General features: G+C 42.3%; 1 protein-coding gene across 4 annotated transcripts in view; it reads right to left on the bottom strand.

The window, feature by feature from the left end:
- The window catches only part of ESF1 (ESF1 nucleolar pre-rRNA processing protein homolog), a 199,337-nt gene that overhangs the window by 90,694 nt on the left and 96,183 nt on the right, over positions 1-12,460 (bottom strand). For all 4 annotated transcript variants that reach the window (XM_069234100.1, XM_069234103.1, XM_069234102.1 and 1 more), the window contains exon 10: positions 2,176-2,297. In XM_069234100.1, coding sequence (XP_069090201.1) covers positions 2,176-2,297 — 122 coding nt within the window. The remainder of the gene's footprint in view (positions 1-2,175; positions 2,298-12,460) is intronic.

The raw sequence follows: 12,460 nt of genomic DNA, 5'->3' as shown, positions 1-12,460 counted from the left end.
CTGAGCTTTTACATACATCGGACCAGAGACCTCCGAATGAACAAACAGGTGTTTCTGGGCAAAGAACACAAGTTATGCAGAAACAGACTAACTCTTAGTGGATTGTTCTGTGCATTAAAATCTCCCAGGGACAGCCCAAGAAATAGCTTCTGGGCTCATACCACCAGAGGAAAAGCTGCCCACACTGGCAGTGTGCCAGTCTTGGATATCTGCCAGGTTGCAAGGTTGGTGTCGTTTCACAAGTTTACAAAACAATATTTCCTGGATAGCTGGTCCAGCAGGAGGGGCACTCTGCCTGTTCTGTCCTGCATGATTTCTTGGTCTGAACCATTCCACAGACCCACCACTAGGGGAGGTACTGCTCTGGTATAGATTTACCAGGGGGCTGATTCACAAAGGTAAACTCACACTTTTGTGTGAGTTTACTTTTTTTGGTATACACAAATAGGAGTTATTAGTAAGTGAACGTCTGTGGGGACTCCGCATTGGGGGCGGGGAACTCTAAAAATAAAAAGGTAGGTCAGTCCTATCTTTTTATGTATGGAGTTCTCTGCCCCGAATGCATAATCGCCGCAGTCATAAACTTAATGTGAATTAGTATTTGTGAATACCAAAAAAAACGTACATTTGTGAATCAGAACCTAGGTGAGGATTCTGCAGTTAGAAGTATCCATTAGAAGAACACGTTGCTTACCTTTGGTAATATTCTGTTTGTTGAATACTCTATGGAACCGCAGATTACTCAGACACGCCCTCCTTCCAGTTCTGTTGAACAGACTCTTGCGGTTCATGTTAATAAAATTCCAACTTAGTGACCTGGACACTGGGACAAATTGAATATAAAGGTTCCACGGCCAATTGAATGGACAGATATTAGTAAGGAACTGACATCAGCAGGTGGAGGAGGCAGCTATGTAGTGATCCTGATGTCACTTCCAGAGCCGGAAGGACGAGACGCATAGACACACGATGCCACATTCCAGTGTGGGATGGAATTGTTGAGTAAAATCTTCAGATCCAGTCTGGTGTGTGGGGATATGCACAAGGTGAGGAATCTGCAGTTAGATAGAGTACCCACCAAAAAGAGTGTTTAGGTAAGTAGCTAGTTTTTCCATGTCCGATTTAGATTGCTGATGAATAGTTTAGACAAGTCTGCACAAGCATTAGCACACACATGCAGTAAGCAATCAGGGTGAGTAGGTTCCTTTTTCCATGATTTTATTTGTTTTTGGGTACGAAGGAATGGTGGTTTTGGTATGATTCCAGTTGAGAACATCAGAACTTTAAAAGCTGGGGTGCAAGTAATGAGTATGGCCGGAAGATTGTGAATGAGTATCTTTGACTATGGGTTTGATTCACAGATGCTCTTGAGTGATTCATGATCAGTAGGTATGAGTGAATGGTTCTGTTTGTGAAAAAAGCAATGGTGAGAAACTGGTGGTGATGTGAGCGTAGTGGCTGCAGGTGAGAGGTTGGGGAGGTGCAGGTGACTTAGTAAGTAGAAGTTGTTGTTGGATGGTGGTGCTGGGAACGAAGGAGTGAAAGGTGGGGCAAGTACAAGAGTAGTGGTATAAACAGTGTGAAAGGTGGCATGAAGTGGGGCATAGTATCAGTTTATATTTAATGTCTGGTATGAAAATAACTATCAGAGGCCCAAGTGCTACACAACAGATTTTTTGTCACGTCTGATAGCAGAAAAGGTAAGGCTCTGTAAAAGTGCTGGAGCATAAGCGACATTGGAAAAATCTCATGTGAATGGTGAAATTCCTCTTCTCCTTTCATTTCTTGTCAGACAATGAAGCGCAAAGCCCATTATCGTCATTGCCAGAGACTAATCAATGGCAGGCTCAGCAATGTACTTTTTAAGGGATTAGGTGGAAACTGATTAATATTGACAGCTAGTTTGCCTAAGAAAAAAGAACACACCTGAATAGGGTTTGGTTTTAAATGTTCTTGAGAAAAGGACTGGATACATGCTGCACTGAAAGAATAAACACAGTCGGTGTGTCTCATGTTTTACATTTCTACCACATGTACAAAGAAAGAAATATATATGTTTCAGTGCTCTCTGATGCTGTGAGTAGCAGAAATAGCAAGGAGGAAAAGGATTCAAGGCCACAGATCAACGCAGAGAAATGTTCCTTCATGCACAAATTCAATAAAACCAACTAATACCTTTTTATTTTTCTTCAGTTTTCTCTTTTCTTTCTTTTTCTGTAAATACTTTTCCCAAGGAGTCAGTTTGTCCTTTCCTTCAAGCTTGTTTTTGACCATCTTTTCTGCACTTTCTTTGAACCCTTTAACAACAATAAACATAGTTTTTTATTTAAAGTGATAGGCAAAGGTAGAAATGTCCTTTCTTACTGTCAACATTTCATAGAGACCCGTACAGGAAATGCATGCACATGGGTTAAAATCAAACAACATAGATTCCAGTGAGGCCATGCAAGACTTAACTTTGGGCGTAACTTGTATGCAAGCAACGCACTCCACGTTAATAATTTCTCTACTGTAGCAATGATGAGCAAAGGAAAGGGATTCTTATTTTTCTTTTAGGTAGGTAAGTATTTGTAATTGCTCCTAACTCTGTCCCACTGAAGACCTAGGGATAACTGCGGGACTTAAATGAACAGTGGGACAATTAGAGATGCACGTATTGTGTCATTATTGCTATGGAATTGAGTGCTTCTGGTCACAGTGTGGTTGTTTCTCTTTGAATTGTCCTTTGCTCTAGAAATCTCTCACAAAATTCTAAGAAGATTATAAAAAGTACAGCATATGGTCTTTTTAAGATCACCAAACAAAATGCAACATCTATAAGTGTCCCCGTCTTAAAAATTGCTGAAAGCTAGTAACCTTGACAGCAGTTATTTATCAGGTCATTTCTACAGAGTGGAAAATGATCTTACAAAATAATCAAGAGGTATAAAAATCCACCTCTGTAGTTTCCTGAACAGTGGTATTACTACATTATGAGTCAGATAATATTGGAAGATAATTCTTTGTGACTCTGCACTCACATAAAATAAAGTATTATATCATCACAACTAATATGTAACATAGGCTACAAGGAAATTACAGAAGAAAATATGAAATGATTTTATTGAAGAAATATGAATAAAATTAATTCTGTTTTCAAGAAAGTGATCTTGAGAGTTTGTGCCTTTTACAGTTTAAACTATGTTACATATTAATTGTGATACTATAATACCTTATTTTATGTGAGTGCAGAGTCACAAAGAATAGTTCTGTAGCTGTGAGTTTTCTCCTGTCTGAGGAATCGGAGGGCTGGTCCTCATGATTCTACCACACTAAATGTTAAGTGTACATTTCCCACTAGGGTGTTGCAGTGCGGTTTTCTATTGCCTTAGCCGTCCATTTGGGTTACATATTTCAAGACTGGAAGATATACATGGGAGAAATTATGTTTGCGCAATTCAGAACAGCACAAAGGGGTTACAAGACTGCCAGAGCTGTACCTTACTGTATACACCAGGTCTTCACCTTTTTTTTTAGGTGCAGGGTGTAGCACACCAATGAACCTTTGCCAAGATTATATTCATGATGTTATGAACTGACGTTTGCTGACAGAAAAAGGCAAGTGTGGGAAAACTGTTTCGCCTCATAACTCTGCACTCCTCCGTCACCCAGACATATTGCAAAGAACATTAGAAACTGTGCATTGTCACACTAAAACAGGAACTCTATCTCGAAGGTAAAATATTATCCTCTAACTGAAGTTGATAATTAGTAACTTGTTAAACCTTTTGGTTAGAAAGTCTCTTCCCAATCATAGCTGGAGTTGAAAGATATGAACTGGTGAAGTGAGGCAGGTCTGCTGGTAGTTTTAGAGCGCCTTATTTTTACTCCGTTCTCTCAGTCTCCTTTTGTCACACCTTCTTTGTGCTCTTTTCAAGAAGTAGGGGGTGTGAGGGCCTGATAGCGGCCAAAGTGCTACAGAACATTCTGGCACCACCAACATCAAGAACTTGACCTGAAGCAAATGCACCATAAAGGCAGAAAACAGAAAAAAAGGAGAGCACTGTTATAGTCTGCCCCTGAGTGTAACTACTCTTAGGGGTCGGGGAGGCAGTGAGTGTGCTGCCCCTATGCATACTCTACTGCTCCTCATGGCTGAATGAGGACAGGTCAGCTCCAGTTCCTGTTTTTGACAATAGGTAAGAATGGGATGTCGGTTGAACCTGTCGGACTGGCGGTACTGTTCTATTCTTTTTTTATTCTTGAGAGCATCTGGCAAAGACAGGTGACCTTCCTGAGGAGGTAACTAAGAGCCTGATCATGATCTTGGTGGATGGGATACTCCATCACAAACATAACGGATCTCCCGGCAGCTGTCTTACAAGTTCCATGGAATATAATGGAACTTATAATGCGGCGGACAGGCTATCCATCATGTTTGTGACAGAGTATCTTATCCGCCAAGATCATAATCAGGCCCTAAGTACTCAGAGGCCATCTTGTCCAAAAAGGTGCAGACCTGCTACTGAAGATGACAACAACCCACACAAGGTGGGGAGTGCAAAGAAATGACAAGACATTGTTTAACACTTCTGTGGACTTTATAAGATCAGTTTGGCATCCTGCCAATGCTTGATTACATACTCATAATAAGTAAAAGTAATGCATAGTGTGAACATACTTCAATCTGGCTGAAAATGAGTGTTGTATCGGAAAACCACTAATTACATTCAGAAAAGAAGTGAATACTGATGAAACTGCAGTACTAACTAGACCTTTTGATTACACGCTTGCATAAATAAGGGCTTATTTAACATTTAATTAGGGCTGCATTATATTCCGTTTCCTCGTTTTCGTACTTCAGTATTTGACTACTACTTTGCATTAATTTGGGGTTATTTTCATTGAAATTACCAGTATTTTTAATTTATTCTCTCTTTTCTTTTATTTTGGAGGAAATCTTGTGGACCCACAATTTCCTTTACCTACAACAACCCACATGTCATTTCATATTTTTCCAATTGTACCCCGTGCATAAAAATTGGGAACGTCAGTGTCTCTCAACCAGAGTCCCTTAACCACACTGGTTCATTCCTTCCCACCATGTTATGGTAGCTTATTTGAAATGTGCTACCCTAAGGGGAGCAGGAACTTCGAACAGCGTGGTCCAGCTCTGTGGCTGAGTGGCAAACTGTGCATTAAAGTAGTAAGTATTAAAAGTGTCCATGTACACATGCAGGCTTCCTCTCCACAATGTTTCAAATAGATGAAGTTCCCTGTTCTCTCACTCTCTCATTGCATACCAGGCATCCATATTACAATGGACCTCCATTTAATTGGACAGTTTCCTATTGACTTGTATGATATTTTTGATTCCGAAATAGCTGTGATAGGAAATTACTTAAATCACAAATTTAAAGAAACAATATTAAGAAAAACCATACAGGAAAAAAGAAAGATATGTATTGCTTAACAAAAACTGTCTAGTAGGAAGACCAACTAACTTGCTCTTTGGTACCCACTATGTAAAATTAATAATATTGCTAGCAGAGGTTAACATGCACATAGAAACCATTGCTTCCAAATTTGGACATATTGATCTTAATGCTGCAGGTACTATAGGCAAGATGTAAAAGACTGAGGGAGTCTGAAGCAGAGCACTGCATAACCTATCTGGTAGACACAGCCACACGGATGACGATTTAGGCAAGACAGTACACATGGCAGAAGGAATCAGCTTTTAGAACGCTGCAACAATATTAAAATTAAAAGTACATAAAATCTCACTAAAATATCTTACAAGGAAACATTTTTTCAAAGGCTGTGCGTCAATTTTTGACCAAAATGATTTCCAATCTAATTCTTTGTAGAGCACACATTCTGCTTCTGTCTAGGAGAAGAGTCAGTAACCCAAGCCGATAATCATTGTTGACACCAACATGGGTTAAAAGCATTGATATTCCAGCTGATTTCCACATACCCAGACTTTCTGTCAGCTGCACAGGGATTAAAAATAACTCTAGAGGCAAAGGAGAGGCTGAGAGAAAAATTATTTACATATGTAATACATAACCTAACTAAAGCAGCAAAGGTGGTAGACAATGGGCCAGATGTAGGAAAGGAAAATTTTGCAACTTGCAAATTGCAAGTCTGACCGACTCGCAAATTGCAACTCGCAAAATGGGATGCAGAAAGGTGTCTCAGACACCTTCTGCGACTCGCTGTGGGGTAGCACAGACCCACCTCATTAATATTCATGAGGTGGGTTGCAGTTTGCGACCCCATAGCGAGTCCCTGCACTCACAGACAATAAAGCAGTTTTTTTTACTTATTTTTGCAGCCCGTTTTCCTTAAAGGAAAACGAGTTGCAAAAAGAAAAAACTTCCGAAACCATTTGGTTTCGTTTTTTTTTCCAGAGTAGGCAGTGAAGGGAAGGGGTCCCATGGGGAGCCCTTCCCTTTTGCGAATGAGTTACCACCAGTGTGACACTGGTGGTAACTGGGAGTTGGTTTGCGACCGCATTCGCAGTCACAAAGCAACTCAGCATGGCGATGCAGTCGCAAATAGGAAGGGAACACCCCTTCCTATTTGCGAGTCGCATCCTCAAATTGCGAGTCGGTACCGACTCGCAATTTGAGGATGAGCATCGCGTTCGGCCTTTTGCATGCCACAAACTGCGTGTTTCGCAGTTTGCGACATGCAAAAGGCTTCCTACATCTGGCCCAATGTCTCATCCATGCAGAAAGCAAGGGGGATCGTTACATAAGCAAATATTGTCATGAGTCACCCTGTTTAATAAAATAGCTGGCTAGAACTTATGCATCCTGCTGTCATATCTGCCTGTATAGATAGTGATGGCTGTTCAAGATTCTTCTCTGTTTATGCCAGTTGCTGGCCTTGGGTGTTAATCTGCCTCTGCAGTGCCCATCATAAATCCATTGACCCTGCTCCAGGAGTGTGCACATTCCTGCTTCTGCAGATGGTATACTGTTGTGGCATTGTTTGACTTTATTTGTGCCTATTTGGACCTGGAAGTTTACAGAATCCTCCCCATATCATTTTCTGTTGGTCTTGTTGCATATGTGCTCACCACTCAACTAAAAAGGCATCAATTGTTATGGTCATCCAAGTGTGCGGGGCTGCAAATGTTCTGATGCTCAACAAGCTGTATGCACACTAATACTGTAGTCATCTTTGTATTTGCAAAACAACCAACTCTATATCTTTGATTGACCCTGTACAATGCTTCACCACCTTTTGGCTTGATTTGCGCAATGTGAATAGCCCATGCATAAACACGGGTTGTTTTCATAGTTCTTAAAAAATGCACAGTAATCTTCACCATTATCATAGGCTTGGATGCCTAGTAAACTAGAATACTATCCACAGAAGTTTTATGTTTCTTCTGTGTGGGGTATGCTTTTGCGGTTTGGTAATCGTGTCACGTCCAGAAATATTAGTATCTGTTTGGAGATCTGATGCTGTTTGTTCAAGTTGATAGTAAAGGTCTTGTCAACAAAACAGATTATCAATTGATGGTGTAGTGCTGCACTTAAGAAATTAGTTCACTCTAACAGTCCATTGGCACATTATATCTATACATAGCAGAATTAGTGGGAATGTGCGCAGCAATCACTGTATGGCAGTTTGTTGAGACTCACTTGCAGATATGATTCTTTGTGAGTGAACTGTAAATTAACAGTGTTTGCTACTCACCACATCGCAGGTTCTACTTGTGATCGGTGTGCAGGAGGATGTGGAACGAGAAGCCCTCTTTCAGCAAGTTAATAACTTTTTACAAATATAATTTGCAAATGAGAAACACACTAACACTTAGTAAAATCATTCTTGAATCTAAGTTATTCTTAGGACTATGACATTTCTCATTCATAATGTGTTTTGATCATGCGTTTTCTTCTTTTTCAGTCTACAGTGATATGACTAAAGAAGGAATGACATGGTCAACTCTATTAAAATAAAGCAGTATTCTATGCCAGACAGCAACCTTCTCCAAGTGATGTTGACTAGATCTATATTTTGGAGGCAGTCAATTTCACAGGACTTTAAGAACAGTGAACGGAAAAGGAACAATAAGGTAACCTAAAAATACAATCTCAATTCATCAATAGCAGCTACTATGTTAGATCACATGTGTTAGAAATTGGGTCTTTAGTTGGCAGAGGTATGCACTCTGCCTAAGTAGAGGCCACAATCCTAGTCAGGGCAGGTAACGGAACACATCCCTAGTTATCCTGTGCTCACCCTCTGGTAGCTTGGCACAGGGCAGCTAGGCTTAACTTAGAAGGCAACATGTAAAGAATCTGTGGAATAACTCGTGTGATAACCCAGTGAAAAAAAAACACAAAAAGGCTCCACTTCAGGTTAGAAAAATAGTATTTCCTTTGCTCTTTAAAACAAGACCAACACAACGAAAATCCCATTTAGGAATCTTGTGATAAGCATGTTGTAAAAGTAAAATGATAATCACAGTGTTTAAATCAAAGGTAATTAGTAGGTTTCACTGGCACAAACCCCAGGAGGGTATCGATAGATATGTCTCCTCAAAGTTTCCCACGAGCCACAGGATCCAACAGGTGCCAGAACTGAGGAACTCTGCAGGTCTCTCGGGACTGGTGCAATTAAGGGATTGCAGCCACCGGCGATTGCACGCAGGTCGGTTACAGCAGTGGTTCCGAAACTGTGGTCCAAGGACCCCTGGGAGTCCGCGAACCCTCCTCGGGGGTCCGCAACTGCTTAAAAAATGAAATAATATTACCACATTAGGTCACCATCTTTCAGTAATGATTCAGTTGGGGGGGGGGGGTGTGGTCCCCGATTTCCAATAATGATTCAGTGGGGGTCCCCGAGTTCCGGTAATGATAAAGTGGGGGTCCACAGAAGTCAAAAGGTTGGGAACCACTGGGTTATAGGAACCTCACGGGCCCCGAGTGCACACAGTACCTTTCGATGGCAAGCTTGTTGGCCTCGGGTTCAGGGACTCGTGTTGGTTTCTGCTTGACTTCATCATTTCCCTTGCAATGTGTGGAGAAAGGAAGGTGGGGCTTGTGTGCTACGCGCAGCTCTTGATCTAGACTCCATTGGTGTAGGTATTGCACCTACAACGCTTAGGGAAAGGAATGCGGCAATCGTTCGGGGCTCCGCTACCAATCAAAATGAAGCATGGCTTCTGGGATCCGCAGAGCCCCGAGCACAGGGTTCAACTGCAGATCGGGGCAAGACCTGGTCTTGGTGCATTGAGCGCCGTACTGTGCTGGCAGGAGTCACTGCTTCTGGGACTGTCAGGAACTGTTCTTTGCAGGGCTCAGCTGCTGGTCTCCCAAATGGCAGTCTAGTAGCTATGTAGATGAAAATGAAGTCTTTGATGCCCCTGGCACTTCGTGAGCAGGGGGCAAGCCAACAAGCCCTTGGAGATTACTTGGAGCAAAAGGAAGAATCCAGCTGTCCTTCAGTGGCATCAGAGAGCAGCAGCCAGCAAGGCAACAAGCAGAAACAAAGTGCTTCCAGAAAAGCAGTACAGCTGATGTACTTGATGCAGCACAGCAGTTCTTCTGACGGAGGTTTAGTTCGAAATCCAGAAGCTTCTGATTTGGTGGGATCAGAGACCCAATACTTAAACCCAAATGTGCCTTTAAAGTGGGGGAGACTTAAAAGATTGGCTCTGAAGTGCAAAAGTATCCCTTTAAACCCAGTCCTGTCTGCCAGGCTATCTGTGGGGGGCAATCAGTCCTTTGTGTGGGGTCAGGCCACTAGCCTTTGAGGTGTAAGTGATAGCCCCCTTCCCTCCTGCCCTGGAAGGGCCATCACAATGCAGATGTATGTAGATCGGTACTCAGCCACACCTAGCCTTTCCTGGCTGTCTGGGGGGAATGCACAAAGTGTAGCTGTCATCTAACGCAGATGTGTATTGCACACAGGCTGTAAGGCACACAAAGCAGTAAAAGCAGAGAAACGTCCACTTTCTAAAAGTGGCATTTCTAAAATAGTAATGTTAAATCCTACTTTACCAGTAAAGAGAAGTTATCATTACCATTACAAAGATATGAAACATGATGTAACTACTCCCTTCTAATCTGGAATTATAACTTAAAAGTATATTAAGGAATTCCCAATGCTGGCCTATAAGACGAATAGGCCTCACAATAGTGAAAAGTTACCTGGGGAGTTTTTCACTACGAGGACATGTAAAACTTAAAAAGTACATGTCCTGTCTTTTACATACACTGGACACGCTCTGTGGGTTGCGTAGGGCCTACCTTAGGGGTAACGTGTAATATAAGGGGAGTTTAAGGCTTTGGAAGGGTTTTTAAATGCCAAGTCGAGGTGGCAGTAAACTGCACACATAGACCTTGCGATGGCAAGTCTGAGACAAGTTTGAGGGGCTACTTATGTAGGTAGCACAATCAGGTCTGCAGGCCCACCAGTAGCATTTAATTTACAGGCCCTGGACACATGGAGCACAATTTACTAGGGACTTATAAGTAAATTAAATATGCCAAGTGGGTAAGAGCCAATGTTACCATGTTCAGAGGAGAGAGAACAAGCACTTTAGCACTAGTTAGCAGTGGTAAGATGCACAGAGTCCTAAAACCAGCAAAAATGAGGTCAGAAAAATAGGGGGAGGCAGGCAAAAAGTTGTCGGAAGACCAACTAAGACTGTCAGGTCTAACAATATGTGATAAGACTCTGCCATGCACAGGCCTGCCTGAGCTACGATGGCACAATATTTAACAATGTTCCATCACACAAGAATATTAATGAAAAACATGACACCCTCCCTTTTACTCCCCCAGTCCTGGAGAGGAGGGTGGCAAAAGGGGCCTCGGGGCAAGCAGGGGCTACTGGATCACAACAACTACGATTGTTTGCCTCTGGTGTGCATACTACTATGGCTTTGCAGACTTAGTCAAGTACACCCCTTCCGCACTGGACTCTCAGGGTAACAACTCTGAGCAAACAAAGGCTTCTCAGGGAGATAATGTCAGGGGATAGAGGCTTGTAACCCAAGCAGTCAAACAGGAAACAAAATAATTCACTGTCCAGCCCAGTGTGTGTCTTTTAAAAAAAAAAAAAAGTGCTTTACTCTCACAGAAACATGAAATACTACGCTCATTAATGAGGGATCAGGTTCTACAAAACACAACTGTGGGGCTCAAGAAAACTCAAACCGACTGAGTCCTAGCAGCAATGAAAAGTTCATAGGCAAGTGTCAAATTATCAGGCACCATCAACCTCACATCTGGACTCTATCAGCAACTACTCTGTTCAGTAATCTATAGGTCAGTTCATACTGGATCTTAAAGACAAAAGATCTTGAGGGCAATCATTACTCTCTCCAATAATGTGCAGAATTTTCTTTCTGTGCAAGAGACAGTGTCATATAGGTTCCAGATTCATACCTTATGTCACCGGTTCTCTTGTAGGACATCAAGTGCCATGGGTTGGTTGTGCACCCTTCATGGTGAAACAGTCAGTGCCTCATCCAGCAGACATAGGATTGCAGGCAACGGTGTTACCCATCTAAGCTGGAAGATGAGTAGATTGAAAAGACTACATGGCAGCTGGGGCCTCCAAGCCCCTCAGGTCCCATAATGGCGATGTGGTATCTTTTGGTTGATGATATTTCAAAGTTTGCCCCCTAAACAATTCTGGGAGGGGGGCATATATCTCTTGTAACTCAAGTCTTCACTTTTGGATGGACCACACTCTGAGACCATGACTGGCCTTCTCTTGGAGAGTCTCTCCTTCTGTAGGGTCAAGTGCACTCCTTCCATGTTCGAGCACGCAAGCAGACTTCTATGTGCTATGCAGTCCCATAGCTCTCCAGCAAGTTGCACAGATTTCAAGTGATGTTCACTCACCTCAGGTAGACTGGCTGTATGACAGACACCTACCTCACAGTAGACCCTTTCTTGAGCAAGAAGAACTTGGAATAGAAGCAACGTGATGGTTCGGGACCTACTTTACATTCATCTTACAAAAGGGATACAGATCCAAAATTTAAAGTCAAAGGACCAGTTTAGGTAGGTTCCTTTTCAAATTTCCTTTTCTGGTGGTTGCAAGGCAGATACAGCCTTTATGAAAGGTAACAGCTCTCACAGCAGCTAGTGGTAAAGCTGCACGCAAGAAGCAGTACCCAAAGTATGAGCATGACTGCACCTGGCTGTCATCAGCCTTCCTGGAGTAACAATCAGGGAGTGACAAAAGGAGCAGGTCCTGCCTTGAAACGTCCCTCCATCTAACAGAATCTGCTGACTCACCCCCATTCCCCTATCTTTAACACATGAGAGTACTCAGGAAGGACCAATCAGCAATCTACTGCTACAACGTCCTCATAAAGTTTCTAAAGCCAGTCCTGCATCTTCTCACATTTCAGTTACTACCGTTCCTCCATTCAGCTTCAGAAAATACACAACCACTGTCTGTGGAAGCTAAACTCCAAACTTCATCTTGTACCCTGCAA

Source organism: Pleurodeles waltl, chromosome 5 (assembly GCF_031143425.1).
Source record: "Pleurodeles waltl isolate 20211129_DDA chromosome 5, aPleWal1.hap1.20221129, whole genome shotgun sequence".
Lineage (NCBI taxonomy): Eukaryota > Metazoa > Chordata > Amphibia > Caudata > Salamandridae > Pleurodeles > Pleurodeles waltl.
Note: the sequence above shows the minus strand (reverse complement) of the source record. Positions and strands in the feature narration are given on the sequence as shown.